Source organism: Aplidium turbinatum, chromosome 2 (genome assembly GCF_918807975.1).
Source record: "Aplidium turbinatum chromosome 2, kaAplTurb1.1, whole genome shotgun sequence".
NCBI lineage: Eukaryota > Metazoa > Chordata > Ascidiacea > Aplousobranchia > Polyclinidae > Aplidium > Aplidium turbinatum.
Genome location: NC_137473.1, coordinates 18,083,360 through 18,105,234, shown reverse-complemented (window position 1 = coordinate 18,105,234; position 21,875 = coordinate 18,083,360). Strand labels below are relative to the sequence as shown.

The window sequence follows — 21,875 nt, the reverse complement described above, 5'->3', positions numbered from 1 at the left end:
ATTTTTTTTCATTTGTTCTTTCGAGAAAGAAGAAAAAATACGCACCAGCGCGCATGCACAGTAAAAGCGAGGTAAAGATTAATAAAAAGGCATAGAACGGCTGTATTTACGGCGCTGTAAATGTAGCCACTTCCAATATAATAATGTTATGATATAATATAGGTAGTACTGTATTATTGTTATTGCAGTTATATGATAATCTCCTAATAGCAAAATGTTTAACTTAGTAAGTATGATTGATACAGTGAAGATTCCTCCTTGGTTATTTAACGTAACCTTAAATGAAGCTGTGGAAGTTGAACTCAATCGACGTTTCGCCAACAAAGTCATTCACAATGTAGGATTGTGTATTAGTTTGTTCGATGTTGAAAAGTACGAAGAATCATTCATTTTTCCAGGCGATGGCTCATCGCATACAAAGGTTCACTTTCGGTTCATCGTCTTTCGACCATTTGTTGATGAAGTTTTAGTTGGAAAAATTAAAGGATGTTGTCAAGAAGGAGTTACGGTTTCTCTAGGATTCTTCGATGATATTTTAATCCCCCCTGAAGCATTGCAGCAACCTTCAAAGTTTGATGATGCTGAGCAAGTGTGGGTTTGGGAGTATGAAACGCCTGAAGGCACACATGATTTATTTATGGATATTAATGAGCCAATCAGATTTCGAATAGTAGATGAAACGTTTGTTGATACAACACCACAATCTATCGCAACAGAAACAGCACTGCCAAAAAAAAGTGAAACTCCGTATTCTTTGAAAGGAATTATTTCTGAACCAGGTTTGGGTCTATTAAGTTGGTGGTCCAATAAGTGATGCATTATAGCTTGCCAATTGAAGTAGCTTTGCAAATAATTTTTACCGGTTTACTGCTGAACCATGGAAACTGTGTTGTAATTGTTTCTTTTGTCAATGAACAAAACAGGCTACGTATGCTGTATACAATACATCATGTCTGCTTGTACGGGTCTGCTACAATTTGATGAGTCCGATTTGGTGAGTTCCTAACCTCTAACCCCTAAACCTAAAACGGCAATAATAATTAGGCTACGGTACCCAATAATTTAAAAAAAAAAATTGAAAAAATCCCCGTTAAGGGATCAGACTCACCGAAACAGGCCATTCCGGCTTGTACAATGCAAAAGCTTAAAGCGCCTTGTCCATAACATGATTTGTTTGAAAAAGTTGGCATCTATGTGTTGTTTACAGTGACAATTTCAATACCGTACTTGCGACAGGTTGACTGTGACAGAATGTTGTGTTCCTCCTCATTTCTACCTGGGCACCTTGGCACAGCTGGTTGATTGTTTTGCTTTCTACAAAGGTTAAATTTCAATAGACTGGTATTTTAGTCCAGGCTCAGTGTGATTTGACTTAGTGGTGCAGTATTGATTGAGGCCAGTCCAGTGTAAATGTTAATACATGTGTTTTTGCTTTCAAATATTATCGCCAAACTTGTCTGCCAAGTACAGTTACTTAAAAATGTAGATACGTACTGACGTACACTAGGGTGATTTATAAATTGAAATTTTTTTTAATTTAATGGGGCACCCTCTTGTATCGTGTCAATACCTGAAAAAATAATCCTGTCAAATTTTTAGAGCAATCGAAAGCATTTTTAAGGTTGCTACCGACTTTGAAAGCTGCACATAATACACACATGGGTCATTCCCTGTCAACTCAACAGGGTGTGCAAGCTCGATCATCTTAGATTTTTTCTTGAAATTCACACTAAAGTTTCATATTGATGTATAATGAACACAAAAAAAAATTCAGCTCATTATCTCAAGACGTTTAGAAATTACAGCCCTTCAAAGTCACCAAGGTCCCTCAAAATGCGTTCGCATGTACATTTTCCTCCATGTTTGGGTCTTCATAACTTTTAATCTAAAGCATTTACAAAGCTGAAATTTGGTATTCCGATTAAGAAGCAGCCCTAGTTTTCATATCTACCACCAAAATTGCTAATTTCAAATTAGTTTTAGATACAGAACCTTTCAAAAATTGAAATTTTTTACATTTGAATTTTTTTTATCAATTTTTGATGTTTGTTTTCTCCCAAACCAATAGTCACAGAACTACCATTTTGCATATCATTAATCTATACTAGTTGATAATTAACCCCCATGAGACTGACACCAAACAAATGTGAAATTATTGAAGTTTGGAGGGTGTAAAGATGGTTCGGGCTTCATCTTTGCACTCTCCAAACTTCAATAATTTCACATTTGTTTGGTGTCAGTCTCATGGGGGTTAATTATGAACTAGTATAGATTAATGATATGCAAAATGGTAGTTCTGTGACTATTGATTTGGGAGATAACGGACATCAAAAATTGATAAAAAATTTTCAAATGTAAAAAATTTCAATTTTTGAAAGGTTCTGTATCTAAAACTAATTTGAAATTAGCAATTTTGGTGGTAGATATGAAAACTAGGGCTGCTTGACCTGCTTCTTAATCAGAATACCAAATTTCAGCTTTGTAAATGCTTTAGATTAAAAGTTATGAAGACCCAAACATGGAGGAAAATTTACATGCGAACGCATTTTGAGGAACCTTGGTGACTTTGAAGGACTATAATTTCTAAACGTCTTGAGATAATGAGCTGAATTTTTTTTTGTGTTCATTATACATCAATATAAAACTTTAGTGTAAATTTCAAGAAAATCTAAGAGGGTTGAGCTTGCACACCCTGTTGAGTTGACATGGAATGACCCATTTGTGTATTATGTGCAGCTTTCAAAGTCGGTAGCAACCTTAAAAATGCTTTCAATTGCCCTAAAAATTTGACAGGATTATTTTTTCAGGTATTAACACGACACAAGAGGGTTGCCCCATTGAATTTAAAAAAAATCAATTTATGAATGTTGTACACTGTCAGGCATAAGACGGATTTTGCCTAAAAGATCTTTGACCAACTGTTTTTGTACTTTTTATGTTTTTAGAGTTTATATTTGTCTTAAATTTTTGTTGTTTTTAACTTCCTTGCAACTATTATTGTCATGGCAAGTAAAGTGATGAAAACCACGGCCGCTATGACTTGTCTAAAGGCCCTTTTGGGTATATTCACTGCTATTTTGTGGGTAAGTTCTTTCAATAATTCAAGCAAAGTAGACAAGACTTCTAAAATACTGTACAAAATGGAGTTTTGATTGTTTTTACTGTTCAGCTGCTGTGAAACACTTTTCCTTAACAAAATCTGTAAATGTAGTGGCCTACTGTATACACTTCTGGCTTGACCAATGTGAAGAAAATAAAAATGGAATACACAGCATGAAAGAACGTTTTACAAATTCTTATGGATCTACTGCATTAATGAATGGTTGAAAGATGGCATAGGCTTTACACAGTTACACTACACAATCACATGTAAAGTTTTCCAAAACCACATTAACAAACTTTCAGGAAAGTTATCCAGTTTTAATTCTTTCTTGCCAAAATTTTCACCAAGCAATGATGGATGCACATTGCACAGTTTGATTGTTTTGATTTATATACGTGATAATATTCACTATTTAGATTGTCGGTGCCGTCCTTCTTGGCTTCGGAATATACAGCAAGATCAAACTTGGAAATTACAATGTCCTTTCTGACATAGACTTTTCAAGTGCACCTTATGTGCTGATTGGAATCGGCGTATTCGTTGTACTCATCGGATTTTTTGGCTGTTGTGCTATTACACAAGGAAATACTTGCATGCTTCGTACAGTAAGTTTCTTCAGCATACTTAATACTTATCTTGGTTTATTTCACATGTGGACTTTTTGTAATCTAAAGTCTTACAGTAGTGACATGAGTCAGTCGAAAGTATCTGGTATTTTTTCACAGTGCCACTGACAGTTCAAAATAGAATTTATTAGTGGTGTGTTCATATCTATGTATTCTGTGTCGAAATGGCCCGTTTCGGCGAGTCCGATTCGGCGAGTTCCCTATTCAGCGAGAGCCTTTCTTGGCGAGTGCCCTATTTGGCAAGTTTTTTAATTTTTTAAATAAAATTATCGGGCACGGTAGCCTAGTTATAATTGTCGTTTTTACATCGTTTTAACGTCGCTAAACCTTGAAATCGTGCAGAAAGGAATAAAAATAAAATGTTTGAACTATTAAATTAAAATTCGTCATGTCAGTTCAGTTGTTTTTATCCTTTTATACTGCTGACCATGTCGTTCTCGATTGTCCGATCTATAAGGCACCAAATGGAACGCATGGTATAGCAACGCTGGACGAAGCTACACTCACCTGGCTCTCCATCACCTGCCCTGAAATTTGATTTGATCTGGTCTCAAACGAAAGAAGAAGAGAAGAAGTTGTTTTTATTTCTGACCATCATAGCAAAAAGAATACATGTCAACATAGCAAAGGTAGAAGTGACAAAACGCGAACATTAAAACGTGCTTGAATTCGTCATGTCAGTAGAGTTGTTTTTATTTCTGATCATGATATCAAAAACAATACATGTCAACATAGCAAAGGTGTAGAAAAAGATAGAACTAGGATACGAATACGAACTAGGATACGTTGAAACTGAGGAACATTCACAGAAGCCCTTCGATTTGTTCCAAGAACCCAGTTAGCCTAATGTTACTACAGTGTAAAAATGAACTGTTAGGCTAACTGGGTTCTTGGAACAAATCGAAGGGCTTGAACTGTGAACGTTTCTCAGTTTCAACGTATCCTAGTCAGCAAAAGTTCCCTTTTCTACACGATTTCAACGTTTAGCGACGTTAAAACGATAAGCCACACATTTGGTTAGACTTTTTATTCTGTTACTATAATGTAAAAATGATTTCCGTTAGGCTGACTGGGTTCTTGGGACAAATTTTTGCTGGTCGGGATAACTAGGCTACGGTACTCAATAATTTCCTTTCAATCCAAGCTGTAGGCCACACATTTGTTGATCCAAACTAGTCAATCATTACATGATTTATTTTGTTTGTTATATTTTCTTTTTTTTATTTTCCCTTCACGTTGTGTCGCTTCTACCTTTTTCTACACCTTTGTTATGTTGACATGTATTGTTTTTGATATCATGATCAGAAATAAAAACAACTCTACTGACATGACGAATTCAAGCATGTTTTAACGTTCGCGTTTTGTCACTTCTACTTTTGCTATGTTGACGTGTATTCTTTTTGATATGATGGTCAGAAATAAAAACAACTGAACTGACATGACGAGTTTTAATTTAATAGTTCAAACATTTTATTTTTATTCCTTTCTGCACGATTTCAAGGCTTAGCGACGTTAAAACGATGTAAAAACGACAATTATAATTAGGCTACGGTGCCCGATAATTTTATTTAAAAAATTTCAAAAGCTCGCCGAATCAGACTAGCCGAATAGTAGCAGACCCGTTCTGTGTACAACTGTCATCTTTCTGTTATGCACTTTATTTGTTCTTCACTTTATTTTGTATTAGATTGTTTAAAATTTGCACGTTTTCTTTTCTGTTATACTGTAAAGCTTTTACTCCTTTTAGTCTGCTCCTTTTGTGCTTTTTAGTTCTTTTTATTTATTTTTTTATTACAACTGTCATTCTCTCAGTTTGATATGACGTTGCCAGAGGTGGGCACCCGCTACTTTTAAAGTAGCGCGCTACCCGTTACCGCTACTTGGACCAAAATAGCGCGCGCTATCGCTACCCGCTACCAATTTACAAAAGTAGCGTGCTACCGCTACTCGGACCAAATTAGCGCCCGCTACCGCTACTTTTGTCTAAAATGACACTAGGAAACACTCTTCAATTTCCTAGTGACGCGAAAATGACCTTGAAAACGAATGTTATCATTCGTTTACTTACACTGTCATTTTAACGTCGTTATAGAAAACAAACACATTCTAAGGGAAGTTTATTGTTACGCATCTTTCAAAAACATGAGCATTTCAAAATGAGAGTCACTAAGTCCTGCCCACTTTGGCTTAAGCAGTAAAGCACATCTTTACCAACAGAGAAAAGTCTCTCCACCGCAGCACTGGAAGGAATGGGCGTGTTGTATTTTATGAATAAATGTTTTAACTCAATATTCGAAAAGCTCAAGGACTTTCTCCGTCCGAAAAAAAGGCGTCCACAATTGCTGTTTTCTTCTGCACCGACATTTCACGGGATGTCGCCAAGTATCGATTTTATACCTTGATCGCAGGACCGTAGCTCCACACCAGAAAACGAAATTTCACAAAAGACCGAAACTTTGCAATCAAACCGATTATATAGGCTATATATAAGCTATATATATAACATAGCTGCTTGACCACGCCAGCGTTACCAAAAAACGAGTATTTTTTTCACTTTAAATGAAAAAGTAGCGGGTAGCGTGAGTGCGACTGAAAAAAAATAGCGCCGCTAATCCAACTAAAAAGTAGCGGCGCTACAAAAGTAGCGCGCTACTGCCCACCTTTGCCGAAATGGCCCGTTTCGGTGAGTCCGATCCCTTAACGGGGGATTTTTTCAATTTTTTTTTTTAATTATTGGGTACCGTGGCCTAATTATCATTGCGGTTTTATGGTTAGGAGTTAGGGTTAGAGGTTAGGAACTCACCGAATCAGACTCACCGAATCGGACTCACCGAATAGTAGCAGACCCCACCTCTGCACGTTGCCTATATTTTTGTTTCTGATAAGAATGTAACTGTCTCATAAAACCCTTTAGTTACCGCGAACCTAACCGAACTGTCTGCTTGAAACGGTTAACTGTCTTGAATTAATAAGTATTATATAAATTGCCTTGTTTAATAAAAATGCAGCAACAGTTTACCAGCTCATTTTCTATATTAATATTAAAAGTAAAGCCGATAAACTGTTGCTGGGTCATTAAACATTCAAGGTATCTTAATACTAAGAATGTATATAACTGTTTTACATTTATTGCCGTATGTGATTGAAAAAACTGATGTTTTATTAACGTCCACACTTTTTACCTTTTTGTTTAAGTAAGTAGTTGGCTGGTGATGTTTTTAGGTCCGAAGAAGGCTTGTGTCAAAGGTAGCCTCAGAAACTGCGGTAGACGTAGTAAATGGCTTAATTGTATAAAGCATTATATATATATATATATTAGGGTGGCTCTTAAAATTGAGTTTTTGAATTTTGCTTGGGACACCCTTTCAAATGGTGAGGTTGTCAGAAAAAATAACTCTTGCAAATTTTTTTTTAATTTGAAGTTGATTTAGAGGTGGCCCTCCCCCCCTAAAGTTCTGTGCCCTCCCTTGAAATACCAAATCTGCGTATCTCGAAAACCAATTGAGCTAGAGATACAGTTTTTGTGTTAAAAGATGCAGAAAACATGGTTTTCTATCTGCTTTCTGAACATTGAATGCATCTATCTTGAGTAGAAAAGCAGTTATTTAGAAAAAACGCCTTTGACCAAATCTTGATTTTACAACCTTTTTTGTGACCACGAAACCGTCTACAAAATTTCGTTTTTTTGTCCTAATTTTTGCACCTTAGAGGGAACACTGGTAACGATATTCATATCAAAATGTAATTCTGGTCAGTATCATACTGGAAGAAGCGATATTATCGACAATATTTCACATATTGCCTTGCGCATCGTGACAGGATGTCTGCGACCTACACCATTGGACAATTTCCCTGTCCTTGCAGGCAACCAACCAGCTGAGTTTCGTCGCGAAGAAGCCATCCTGTCTCTTTCTCGCCGCACTACGAACCCCAACCACTTGCTCCACTCAAATCTCTACGAGTCTGTGAGCGAGCAATCGAGCATCCTCGGCAGCTGAAATCGAGACACCCATTTGTATGTGACGCACAACTTCTGATGAAAACCGCTGAAGACCAATCCATCAGCGCGGCTACCTGGGAGAACAACAAATGGAGCTCAGAGAGTCAGAGTGGAAGAAGAACTCCTCAAGACTCTAAAGTTGTATCTCCGACACCAGCCCCCATCCAACCGGAATGCATAATTTGCCAAGGAAGGCCTGGGTGCGGCTCAACCGCCTGCGTACTGGGCTAGCCTACTGGAGTCAGACTATTTCGCACCAACATGCACAAATTGGGGATGGCTCCATCCGCAATCTGTGAGTGTGGCAAAGAGGAACAAACCACAGACCACACCATCTGTAACTGCGCCAAATGGTGTGCGTGGTCTGCTTGAACTGGATGACGAATCAATGGACGAATCAAAGGATTGCTGCTCGACACCTGCTCAAGCATCTAAACCGCATCGCCACTGCCCAAGAGTGGTAAAAGACAGAGCCCTTGACCCCTGGAGTAACAAAGAAGGTTTAAACGAAGAAGAATAGACAATATTGTTCTTGTTGGAATTTGGAAACAGTTTTCTGTGTTCAGTAACAACTTGCAAAAGAAACTGAAGTTGGTACTCATCTTCAGTTAAGATTTTGTTAAAATCCTGGATTAGACTTAGAGCAACTCCTCTCTCTGCTCTGTCATTGACTACTGAAAGTCCCTTTGCCATGTGTAAAGCTTGAATAAATGCACCATCTTCAGTCCAATGAGCAGGATCCTTTGAAAGTATAATTATTGCTTCATCTTCACCCAACAGCTGAAGAAGCCATTTTGAATTAGAGGTGCAATACTGTTCTAGACCCTTATTGCTAAGAAACGCATCTACTTTGATGCTTGGTCTCCTTGGTGGACGTTCTCCTGTTTCATCTAACATGGTTGCCACCATTAGCTTTTTACTTTCCACAGACAATCGAGAGTCAAACAAGGCTAGTCCAACCATTTCTTCGGACAGATACCATAAATGCACACCAAGCTTTTTGCATAAATCGCCTTTGCCATCCAACAAGTGCGATGCATAGCACCTGAAGCTTGAAAGCGGATTCCACGCTCAGGAGTTTCTCCAAGGAATATGATACAAAACGGGCATTTTAGCTATGCATGAATGCATAAAAGTTTAGGAATACTTATTTCGTTTATTGCTTTACCAGTTTTACCGGTTAGTTTATGAACTTTGTTTATTGAATAGCTTGGGCCACAATGCTTGTTTAGCACTGTTTTGTGCTAGAATACCGAAAAACAGGTTTTTTCTAAATAACTGCTTTTCTACTCAAGATAGACGCAATCACTGTTCACAAAGCATATAGGAAATCATGCTTTCTGCATCTTTTGACACAAAAACCGTATCTCTAGCTCAAGCAGTTTTTGAGATATGCAGATTTGGTATTTTGGAGGAGGGAGCAAAACTTTAGGGGGGGAGGGCCACCTCTAAATCAATTTCAAATTCAAAAATTTTTTGCAGGAGTTATTTTTTCTGACAACCTCACCTTTTAAAAGGGTGTCCCACACAAAATTCAAATTTTTTTCATTTTTTGCCAAATAAGAGCCACCCTAATATATATATATAATGGTTTAACACATTATCAAGCCTCGAAAAAGAGTTTGTCAAGCTTGTACAAATAGCTGGTGTTTGTATATGATATAAGCTGTTCTAACGATCGTATTTTAAGGGACAAGTGTGTAACATAAAACAGTAAACATCTTGTTTTGTGCAGTATGCCTTTGCTCTTGGGATCGTGTTTGTAGCCGAAATTGGTGGTGCAATATCTGTTATCGTATTTCGCGGACAGGTAAGTTGTTTTACAGTTCGACGATTGTATGGACATCATTCCATTTAGATTATAAATCGCTCTTTTACAACAGCACGGTATTTGACTGACATAAGCCAAACGTGGGACAAACGCCAGGTCTCATGTACTAATGATAGGACAAATGGATGATGATAGACATCAGCAGAGGATGGTGTTTTGACACAAAGTGGATTTATGTCATAGGAATTAAGTCCATGCTTTGCTGATGCGTGATATTGTATATTTTATGAGTTGGTCGCTGGATACCGTGATGCTTTTATTGTGACATAAGTTAAAGGGCAACAGATTTATGTCAAACACCTAGCAACTGCTTAAACATCCAAGTAACTTTGACAAAACGAGATGGCAGGCTCAATGGATGTCGATAAAAATACTGTAATTATAAAGCTTTGTTTTACGATTTAAAAAAGCTCTTACATCCATTTGAATGGAAACATTTTGTTTAGAAAATCTCAACTGATTTTATACTCCCAACAAAAGTAATGATCTCATTCTTCCAGGACAAAATTTTCTGTTAATTTTATTTATTGTAGTATAGTCAAGTGGGGTAAAAAAAATAGTGGAGTTATTGGGGTAAAAAAAAAACACTTACTATCTCACATCTAAAATGAGTAAATATTCACTCAACTTTTTTAGTGTCTGTTTAAGTGGTCTCTGGTGATTAGTTTGAGGGGTAGAGGAAAAAGATTGGATTTGACAAAGAAGAGATATGTTAAATAGAGTAGATATGGGCAGCAAAGGGTGCAAAAAAGGTTCGGAGGAGTTTATTAAAGGTTTTTGCTAAATTTTAGTGATAGGTAGTAGTAATGCAAGCCGTGCCGCGTACGCGGCCGCTTTTGACTTCGCGTGCCGCGCCGCGTGGAAGGTTGAAATGACAAAGCCGCGCCGCTTGTCGCGTAAACTTTCAAGAAATTAAACTTTCATAAACTCAACTTTTCAAGAAAATCAGTTATGAAACTTCAAATTTAAATTGGAAACACGGAAGAGTTTTTTTCCTTCGGAAACCCTAAGCTGGAAAGCTATGCCAATGATTTGCAGTTGACAAGGTTTTGGGGCTGGCTTGTGACTTGTGAGGGAAGCTGTACGAGTGTTTTTGGTTAATAGCTTCGCTGATAAGCTCAGTTACCAGGCTATAGGCCTACCGCAACTACCGCATTAGTTACTAGAACAGTTAGCCTAGTGAGTTCAGGCTATAAGTTTTACTCAAGTGTGTGTAGTTCATACAGCCACTGACATTAAAATTGCATTATTGCTTACAAAAAGTGTTCAAAAGTCCTGATACTGGATCCAGGAACATTCTATTTGAAAAAGCATGATGTCTTACAACTTAGATGCATTGATTATAAGGGAATATGATCTGGTTAGCCTAGTCAATTAGTGCACAACTGTACTGGTACGGTAGGTTACCAGTAAGGTAATATGCCATGGGTGCTTTTTGCCACAATTGACTTTCTAAAAAATAACGCATTAAAATATTTTTTGAAAATTTTGTAATTTGCGGTGTGCGGTGCAGTGTCAAAGTTCCAGATAAATTGCGGTGTGCAGATAGATGATTCAGTTGCGGTGCGGTGTGCGGATAAAAATTTTGGGTTTGCTGCATCTCTAATAGGTAGTATGAATGTTTTAATGTTATATTGTGAGTACTATGTTGTGAGGCTACTAGATGCAACAAAGACTGGGGCCTCCAAATGTTTATGTAAATTATTATTGAGGTGTTTTTTTACCCCAATAAAATTCGTTGATTTGGGGTAAAAAAAAACTGTATTTTATGGAATGTTTTGGCTTTGTATTGGTGTTACATCAACTGCCAAGCAGTATATCATCAAAAAATATAAAAAATAAAGTTCTGGATGCATCAGTGCCAATGTATGCCTGAGTTATGCACAATGAATTGATGTTTGTTGGAATTATGGGTCCGAGGTTAAGGTTAGTGTTGCGGGTTAGTCGATCAATAGCGCAGATTGAGAGTACAGAGTGATCCATCGATCGATTGGGCACAACACATACATTCATACAATCATACATACACAAACTGTTGTTTTATTTCCTGTCTGTTGTTTTTTAGTTGTATGTTTATTCACAAACTGCTGGTTGATTTTTTAAGATTCACGATCCGCGGAATTTAATCGCCCACTCGCATGTTCAAACTAGAGCTGCAGATAAAATTCAGAATGGCGTGCATAAGTATACTAGACACAATTTTTTGTCTTGCTGCTGTTTTTATTACAGAAATGAGACTTTGCGATTTTACAATGTGTATTTTAATAAAAAATGCATACAAAAATTGTGTGCAAAATCGTTTACATCATCATCATGACCCATCCGGTCAGTTTCGACTATGGGTTCAGCGTCTCTCACAGTCCTTGATATATGAGTTACACAAAGCTTCTTTCCTCAGGTGGAGAATCATTTACATTACATATGAAGGGTCTGCTACTATTCGGTGAGTCCAATTCGGTTAGTCCGATTCGATGAGTTCCTAACCTGTAACCCCTAACCTCTAACCCCTAACCCTAAAACGGCAATGATAATTAGGCTACGGTACCCGATAATTAAAAAAAAAATTGAAAATATCACCGAATAGGGATCGGACTCACCGAATCGGACTCACCGAATCGGACTCACCGAATCAGACTCACCGAATCGGACTCACCGAAACGGGCCATTCCGACATATGAAATCAATAGCAAAACATACGAAATCAATATTATAATAATAAAGAAGAAGAAGCTGCTATACCAACAGGTCTTCTTACCCCATGAAAACTTTTTTTACCCCAAAGCTGGGGTAAAAAAAATTCAGGTATTTTGTGCATAATTTTCAAACCAGTTAATGGATTTAAAAAATTTCATTGCAGGATGATAGACATACATGGTCTGTATATTGTGACCAACTTTAGTGGTCATACTTGATAAGCTAAAAAATCTAGGACAACCTTTGTGAAAAAAAATTTTTTTTACCCCACTTTAAGGTTACAATGGGTGAGCCTGAGCATGAATGTAGACGCAGTTGGACAGTTAGAAAATTCAATCAAAGTTCGCGCTATTAAAAAGCGTATAATACCAATAGTAAAAATGCTTCCAAAAAAGTTTGTATGAAAAATAAGCTCTTTTGTTTGTGCTGAAGATTGATTTTGATTGTGCGTTTTTTTTTTACTTAAAGTGTACACATGCTCGTAAAATTACGTAATAAATCCACATACGCAGCTTCATTTTAGCAGACAAGCAGACTATTAATTATTGATTTTTACGTTAAAAGGTTGAAATTGAGCATTTGGAAGAATTGTTATTGTGGTACCTAGAGTTATACTCGGCGGCTAACTATTATATCAAACAACAACACATTTATGTTGTTTTGACTTGGTATGCAACTTCGGTGTGCCAAGATTCTTGCTTAAATACAGGAATATTAGTGCACAAAGCTAGTTCGTAATATCGATTTTCATCTCAGAATAGTGGAATTTTTTCTGCAGTTTGTTCATAAACTTTCTACCTTCACTACACATTATTGTCACCGCATTTCACAAGCATACCTATGACCTTATTTTGCCACTTCTGCTGTTGCTCGTTTCAGCAAAGCCAAGTTGGTGTGGTTGTTACCCTACTGATCCTTACCCAGAGAGTAAGTCAGTCGTTTTTTACAGTGTAAAAAAGGACTGATTTGCCGTCTGGGAACTTAATCTGAAGTCGTTTTGTTTTATGAACGTCTAAGAATTGAGATACATATTGAAGCGATATATGGCCGGACTGTTCATGAAATATAGATGAACCAGTTATTGTTTTTTTTTTCACTGTCAGCTTTACTTTTTGTTCCAGGTATCGGATAGCTTCCGTCACGGAATGACAAATGCCATAAACTCGTACATGAACGACAGTCAGTCTAAAGATGCCATTAATCAAATTCAATCTCAGGTAAGTTTCGCTATAAGTATAATCGAGTTTCATGCACAACAGTAACATATCAACGTTTTGAGCTTGTGAATTGTCTAGAAACTTAAACCTACCGACTAGTCTTTGAAACATGTTTTGAGCACTAAGCAGTTTGAGCAAGTTTCACAATGTTATTATCTTTTTATCACTGTGTACATTTCTGCTGATATCATGCCTCTCTTTTTTTAATTTACTGAATAAAATAGGTTTGAAACGTCCAATATGGGTGTGTTGTAACCATTAGTTCTCAGACATTATTTCATGTATTATCCTAAAGCCACTACCGTACTTTTGTGGTGCTGTGTACAAAGTACAGCAGTTAATTTTCTAACAACGTTATGTAAAAAAAAAATTGACACTGATAACTGGCACATGATGGAAAAAGTACCAGCAATTTACATGTGTTACTTAGGCTAGATGCTTAAAAACGGTATTGCAAACTGTCAGTGTTAAAAATTGAATGGATTTGTTGGTCTTTGTATAAAGTCACGAAAGTAATTCATTCCCAAAGGACTTGTGCATTGCGTAACCTGATATCAAGATTTTCTGCCTGCCTTGTAATCGGTAAGATGACACACGTTTCAGCATAAGCTTTGGTGGCATTGTTTTTGATCCCATTACTGGTTTTGGACTGACTTTCAATAACGAGGTTTTACAAGTTTAATTATTTCAAAACGGAAATTATTATTAACATTTTTTTGAAGCTCTAAATTTGCACTTAATGATGAAAAGTATACGACTACTGTAAACAGATTCTTGTATTGCTGTAGTCTGGGTTTTTTTTAGGCGCCTAACGATTTTTTTGGCCGTGGGGGCGAAAGCGTGTTTCATCAGCAGCAACGTAAATTCAGCAAAATGTCACGCAGATGGATGACATAATTATGTCGTCACACTAGGATTGCTTTTATTGCCACAGTCGGAGTTATCGCTACGTTCGACCTACCGGTACCGTTAATTATTATAAACAAAACTCGACCGCTTCGGTTAAGCAAACACATGCCATGCGTCTGCGTAAACTATCGGTTGATGGACTGCGACTCTTTAAGCTAAGCACAACATAAAGTTTAGCAACGAATTAGATTTATTACCATGAAATAAGAGACGAAAAGGTTTACTAAAAAGTAAAAGGTATACTGTAAATGGAATGACAATGTCTTGAAAATGGAATGCAAGTACTAACTTGATTATACGCTTGAAAATGTACCTGTTGAAAGTAAAATCATTCACGTTTACATCAATTCAACAGCACGTCACCTTGAATAAATTTAGAAGTTGCTGACATCCGTAAACAGCTCTTGAAAAATAGTTACGGAGAGACGTTTGATTATAGCTCCCTTTTCACTACAATATCGCAACTTATGACTGACCTGTTTTCAACTTTATGGTTGACCTGTTTTCGTGTTGCAGATGAAACAAAAGATGCGCATATTCCCGTCTTTGATCAGGTTTCTATGGCAACGGTCGTGTGTGCGCCATGCAGTTTGCGCGAGTCCGTTGTTGCGTTGATTATTCCGCATGTGCGCAATGCGGTTTGTACCAGCCCTTGTTGCGTTGGTTGGTGTTTACGTCGTGCCGAGACTACAAGTTCATTTTCACAGCGAGCGATTCACTGCCGCGACAATTCACTGCAGAGGTTTCGACTTTCGAAAGCAACATCGAGTCTGTTTGCAAGCGCGTAAAGCCAAACGCACACTCCGTCTACGTAGCAAATTATGTTGTTTTTGGGTGCATTCAACATCTGATGACATTGAATCGACACAAAATGGTAGACGTTAAATCAATGTAAAAATGACAGATTTTGTCTGGTGTGGAATTGTAGCATCCTACTCGTTCTAGTGATTATTTATCGCGAAGCTGTTGCGGTTTGCATTCAAAAAATGTTGTCCTGCTGCCGATCGCTAGTTCATCTATTGTTTTATGTATCAATACAGCATAAAAAGTTGGCGCCTATGTTGTAGCTAGTCAGGAAGTGCAAATTTTGGTTTGTATCAGCTACTTGAAAGGAAATATTTTCCTCAGAAAAAATGACCGAAATAAATAAAAAATGACCGAATTTTTTCAAGTCATTTCGAACAAATGACCGAAAAGTGTCAGCGAAAAAAAAACCCCAGGTAGTGAAATTCTACAACAAATTAAAGACACTTATCAATTCTGCTTCACACTCAAACTAAGAAGTGCACTCATTTAAAGTTTGATTGATGACATTTTTCACCCGCTACTAATCCCCTATTGTCAATAAGAGAATTTCCTTGATATCCTGCACGTAATATCAATCAGAGCTAGCCAAACTTTGCACATGTTCTTTCATTGTGACTGGGCAAAAGTTTAACGTCATTCACTGAAATCATGTTGATAATTGATATTATTCTAGATTTTATGGTTCTAGATTTTCTTTTATCCCCATACCTTCCCTGATAGCAAATCAGTCGTTTATACATAAATTCAATAGTTGAACGTTGAACCAATGTAAAAAGACGACTGATTTGCTGTTTGGGTTATATACACAATCAAATAAATGTAATATGTCCAAAGTCCATTGTCCAGTAAGTCCAAGTAAAATTCAACGTTTGAAATTCAAGCTCAGTTTTGTTCCACACCGTCGCACAGTGCCTTGTGCAATGTGCAAGCACATTTTGGGACAATTGAATGCAATCGTTGGCTATCTTGTCATATGTTGTCAGTTCTAGCCAGTAAAAAAGGAGCTAATTTGCTAACTGATTAGTGATTACGTGTCATCAAGATTATCACACAGTTATATACTGTCTTTTTTTTAAACTCGTCTTGAAGTGGCGTAAGTAATGTTCTTATACGACAGATCATAGTGATCACGTATTTATAAAGCGCGTGAATAGTATCATTCATTTTATGTTTACAGGGTATTAATTTTATGGAATGACCAAACCAACGCCAAAATGTAGCAGGCTATTACTTTACAAATCTTGTTAATTGATTTGTGACCTAGTCGATATCTACAGTAGTTCTCCAAGCATTTTTCAAGGAAAACAATCACCATTGCCTGAAAAAATTATAACACTATAAATTTGAAGCGAACACGTAACGAATTGTTAGGATTTTGCATTCTTTTATATTTTTTTCTTGTCCTTTTGATATCGTTCTGATCTCGATATTTTTTGCATGGCTAAGTTATAGAAAACTCAGACGTTGTTAGTATCTTAACTATTTAAATGTTGCAGTTGGAATGCTGTGGCGTTCACAACTTCTCGGACTATTGGTACGTTGCCAACTGGACACAATTGAATCTGCCCAAAACCTGCTGCGCTGCTAACATCTCACTCTGCGATGAACTGTCAAACAACGACGGCATAATGACAGTAACTGCTAAAGACCCATCAGCGGATCTGGTCTATCAAAATGTGAGTTTGTATTGTCTTATGTTTGACCATGAATTGAAGTCAACGCTTTGCTGCGATTGTTTTATTTTCTTTGTTGTTGTATTCATGCGAACAAGACGACAAAGCAACGATTATGTTACTGCATCTTATTATGCTTATAAGTCAGGTAAGTGATGAAGCCTCTGTGAGCAAAGAGTGAGAAGTGTTGCGAATTGACGCTTTTTGTAAAAAAATTTTTTTGTAAAACTCAAATATTCGAAGAAAATTTAGTTTATTTAGACTTTGATGAATTTGTTTCCCGAATCCCGATCAATTGAGGCACTTCATAAACTTTTCGTCTGTCACAAAAGGTTTCTCATGTGCATCAAAAAGTCAATCAATTTGTCTGTTGCAGGGCTGCTACGACTTAGTATTCCAGACAGTGGACAGCAACCTTGGAATTATTCTAGGGGTCATGTTTGGGGTCGCCGCCTTTCAGGTGAGTTGCTTGTGGTTAACCCACACTTAAATAAAGGGACCTTGAGGCTTTAAATAGTTTTTCTAAAAATCAACTATTGTAACATGTTTATACAAAAATACACCAACAACAAAACGTAAAAATAGACAAAAAAGAAGATTTCTTTGCCAAGATCAAAGATTGCATGATGTCAGTTCTTGCTTTGTGCAACCAACAGCAGCACGGTGCAAACCGTTTCGTTACCATTCACCACCACAAATTTTTGTAAACTACGTTTTACCTCTGCGTGCTCAATTGCTCATGCACCTTTGTGACTGTTGTGGCACACCTTGCGGTACATCGTTCACCCCTGGTGAAGAGCGCTTGTAACGTTTTAGCTGAGGTTTCTGGCGTTTATCATCAAGTCCCACCCTGCGAAAACTTTTTTAAACTCGATGCTGTGTGCGTTGGAATTTATTGTTAACTTTAACTGACTCCTCTGTTGATGACTTTTCTACTGTTTCGTAAACTTATTTTTTCTACTCATTGAGAACCAAAGATCGCAGTTTAGATCCAGTAATGTTATAAAAATATTTCAATGGCTGCTCTGTACACAGCATTGCACGATAGTCGGTCACATAAAAAATGTTTGCCTTTGAGCTTGCTTGTTAACGACATAATTGTACAGTTATAAACGATCGCATTTTTAATAATCTGACGTGCCCCATGCTATTATCCCTAGTGAGCATGTGATGCATTCCATGATTCTTTCTCGAAAGTAGGAGACCATTGGAAAGTTGCTGATTGTATTTAGGAATCATATCCCAGTCCTTTGTAATCCTGTAAACAAAACGTACAATAATAACGCCGTGACGAAACACATCCCAGCGAGTAAAAGTTCTCTTTCATCTTTGTCGTAGTTTCAACGTGCTGGTTTATATCGCGGAATGGCCCGTTTCGGCGAGTCCAATTCGGCTAGTCCGATTCGGCGAGTGCCCTATTCGGCGAGAGCCCTTTTCGGCAAGTTCCCTATTCGGCAATTTTTTGAATTTTTTTTTTAAATTATTGGGTACCGTAGCCTAATTATCGTTGCCGTTTTAGGGGTTAGGGTTGGGTTAGCGGTTTGGGGTTAGGGTCTTATTTCAACGATTAGCGACGTTAAAACGATGTAAAAGCGGCAATGATAATTAGGCTACAGTAGCCGATTATTTAAAAAAAAAATTCAAAAAATCGCCGAAAAGGGCTCTCGCCGAATAGGGCACTCGCCGAATCGGACTAGCCGAATTGGACTCGCCGAATAGTAGCAGACCCTTTATATCGTGCGGTTGATTGACACCCCAAACAAGCCATGGACTTGCAATCCAATGCTTTTCTTCCAAGCTATTATTTTACCACGTGGCTTGTTGACAATAATTTGGTACGGACAACTCTCTATTTTTCAACAAACAGTTTTATTGCATCACCGGTGCGAACTGATTGCTCATCAGTACGCTATGGTACGCCTACTTGATTACCGCAAAACTGGATGCTGGTGCAGTCAGGAAACATCGTAGAAAGAAGGAAAGTTAAAATGGGCTCAGACGCATTAGTAGACTTTCTTGTTTCCTACCTAGTTTTTGCTGTGCTTCATATGCTGTTTAGCTTCTGCAGTTGGCTAGCACCACTTCCAGTTCGATTGCTTGGCCTGACTTGGTTAGTGCCGCCACAAAGTATCAGCTTGGTCTCGTTTCGAAGACGAATATTTTCTTGACCATTCAGTTGGTATTTTTTTTTAGTTTGTTTTTTGTGTGAGTCCACACTCCACAAGGCCACAAATTGAAGCAAGTGTCTCCGACTGTACTGATTTGTTTGCCATATAATATGTTTCGTCAACATGAAATCGGTAAAATTCACTCATCCATTTGTTATTACTTTAGCTTCTGGGTGTCATCTTATCCTGTGGCCTGGCCTCCAACATCAATGCGAATAAGTACGAGTTGGTCTAATTCCTTGAGAGATTGATGTTTGTGGAACACAAAGACGTTTCATATCTATAATCACGACGTTAAACTAATGTGAAAATGTGTAGTTTTTGTAGTAAAAGTGAATAGTGATGTATTGTATCTTACCTAAGTGTTGTTATCAGTTGGCAATATTGAACATCTTTGCGTGTCATCAAAACTTCTGGATGTTAGATTTATGCAAAATGTTGAATTTTGTCAGCTTAACTGTCATGCTTGCTTAATTTTGAAAGAGTTATACTGTGTTTCCGTTTTATCATTACTTTTTATTGCAACAACAAAACTTTCAACATAAAAATCAATGTAAAATATTTTCAAGATCTTTAAAAAGAACGAATACTGGGATTTTGCACGACCCATCACAGCTCTTGTTTTGCGAATCTGGTTTTTATCCAATCGATTTATTGCTCTCAAAAGGTGCAATTCCAAAGTTTTGTAAACGGGGAACACCGAGCGATAAGAAATCCACAGTTGACAGAAATGTTCGAGATGCGAGTATTTTCATATATATGTAGTTTCTTGTCTCTAAAATCGTGTCACGTGCATCAATTTAGCTTTTCTTTCTGAATAGTGTTTTCATACCTTGTTAACTTTGCTATTCGGCTACATGCCGTTGCTGACATTTACGTTAAAACTCTTATGGACGTTAAAGCTTCTTTAACGTTCTTCTATTTAATTTGAACTGAAAAATCAAACCTTGATAACATACTGAACTACATAATCATCATAAAAATCGAACTGTTAACGTTCAGACCACAAGCTGATTTCTTAAAAGTCCATTTTTTTGCCATTAGTTACCACTGAAAGCCATTTTGGTCTGCACGTGAGTTCCTGGGTTTCGGCTACGCGTTAAGCTAGACAGCTTTCTGCGTCCTACTTGAATGCTCTGAATATTTTTTGTTTTATTTTTTTTTTAATTCTTACTACTGCATTGCAAAATTTCCCCCCTTTTATGTTCATTTTAAAATACTCCTATTGCAGCCAAACTTAGATGACAGCATAGAAAATAAAAAGGTTGCCCTGTTGTGCAATTCATCTTTTCAAGTGATTAGTAATATCGAATAATAATGACACTTTTGGTTTCTCTGAAGCTGTGTTAAGCTTTACCATTAAATTTGAACTTGTAACATTCCCAGCAGTCAAGATTCTGCTTTTTGCCAAGTACGGTACCACAGATATTTTTGACCAGCCAGCTATCTATCTATTTATCATATATTTTGTCAAGAGACGTAGGTGAATCTTTGAAACAATTTTGTCGAGTGTAATGTGTTGTAAAATTGCCTGCATAGCAATCTGATTCTTTATCATCAACGAAATGAAAATTGATAGTAAATCAACATGAACTCGTGTCGTTGTAGTCTTGTTTCATTTTTGTTTTGAAAAGGAACTCGTGTACGCCAACGCGTAGGCCTTTCTATAAATACAAATTCATTGTAGCTGGTTCAGTATCATCTTTAAATGAACTGTCAATTTACAACATCCGTGTTTATATTTTATATATTGACACACCGACGTTTCCATTTCTAGTTTGTTCTAATTCGAATGTGAAGTGGTGTTACTATCTAATCTTAAAAGTGTAAAACAAAGAGTGTGTTTTTAAGTGTACTGTATTATTGTCTTAGAAGATTGAAGTATTCTGTGAAAGTATTGATATTGTTCTCCGAAATTCGTGTTGTGGCATGCCTTCTGTCTTGTCTATCCTGTATATTACACTAGATTTGTGTTGTCAGCTCACTTGTGTACCTGTGCGTTATTGAAAGGGGCAGGTAGAGCTTATTCGTAGCGGAGTTGAGAGCTGTTCAAACATTATATAAAGCTCTTGGAGGTTTATATGATTGATGAACCGCCATGTTGCCTTGCGTCGGTCAAAGGCATAATGTTGTCGTCATGTAAGGGAGTTGCGTGTAATATTTAAACTGCTTTTTAGTACGTAGCTTAGAATTGGAGCAATTTTCTTGCCGTGACACGAATAGTTTACTTCCCCTGTTGTGTTTTTTTCTGTCGAGCTCGACAACCTCAGATAGATCTGAATCATAAACTACATGACTCCAGACAGCAATTCAACAGTTTTGTACATTGATTCAACCTCTGCAGACATTGAATCATTGTAAAAACCAGTTGATTTGCTGTCTGGGACAGGCTTGTCCGTTGCCGGTGAGACAGGAAGAACAGCTTTGTTACAATGAACATAATATTCTCGATTCACAATCGGACAGTTCCCAAGGATCCAATTACTTCATTGGTGGCTAGCCTCGGTTACCAAAAGACGGCAATGATAACCGATTTCATTCTAAGTTTCGTTAGTCATCTGAGTGTCTGACTTAGGCCTACATCGGCACGCTATAAAAACATGCAACTTGACATTGAACCATTTTCTCTGAAAACGCATTGGTGTTGCCAGTACGCAGGCGAAGCAGAAAAGCAACTCCTTGTGCCTGACAACCTTGAAATATTTTATTGACAGGCATCAAGTGATTCAATAACCAACATCTCGAGTGTTTTCCACGTGACAGCGTCTTGTGATTGTCACATGATAGTGACGTCACTGACGTGCCACTTAATCATCGCTTCCTTGTCAAGAATTCAACAATCACTGT

At 37.3% G+C, this 21,875-nt stretch overlaps 2 protein-coding genes across 2 annotated transcripts; both read left to right on the top strand.

The window, feature by feature from the left end:
• Positions 1 to 204: 204 nt before the first annotated feature.
• On the top strand, positions 205 to 2,946 carry LOC145764547 (DNA-directed RNA polymerase III subunit RPC8-like). The gene has a single exon (XM_082576169.1). The coding sequence runs from the start codon at positions 215 to 217 to the stop codon at positions 812 to 814; it is 600 nt and encodes a 199-aa protein (XP_082432295.1). The 5' UTR covers positions 205 to 214; the 3' UTR covers positions 815 to 2,946.
• Positions 2,944 to 21,007, top strand: LOC145764546 (tetraspanin-7-like). Its single transcript, XM_082576168.1, has 7 exons — positions 2,944 to 3,083; positions 3,520 to 3,708; positions 9,465 to 9,539; positions 13,376 to 13,471; positions 16,684 to 16,863; positions 17,237 to 17,320; positions 19,195 to 21,007. Exons 1-7 carry the CDS (start codon positions 3,003 to 3,005, stop codon positions 19,261 to 19,263), a joined length of 774 nt encoding a protein of 257 aa, XP_082432294.1. The 5' UTR covers positions 2,944 to 3,002; the 3' UTR covers positions 19,264 to 21,007.
• The last annotated feature ends 868 nt before the right edge of the window (positions 21,008 to 21,875 follow it).

Excerpts from the sequence above, each read along its gene's own strand:
- LOC145764546 (XM_082576168.1), top strand. The coding sequence starts at position 3,003 with ATGGCAAGTAAAGTGATGAAAACCACGGCCGCTATGACTTGTCTAAAG. Across the intron at positions 3,709-9,464 it reads ATACTTGCATGCTTCGTACA|TATGCCTTTGCTCTTGGGAT; the intron begins GTAAGTTTCTTC and ends TGTTTTGTGCAG. Across the intron at positions 16,864-17,236 it reads CGGATCTGGTCTATCAAAAT|GGCTGCTACGACTTAGTATT; the intron begins GTGAGTTTGTAT and ends TGTCTGTTGCAG.
- LOC145764547 (XM_082576169.1), top strand. The coding sequence starts at position 215 with ATGTTTAACTTAGTAAGTATGATTGATACAGTGAAGATTCCTCCTTGG.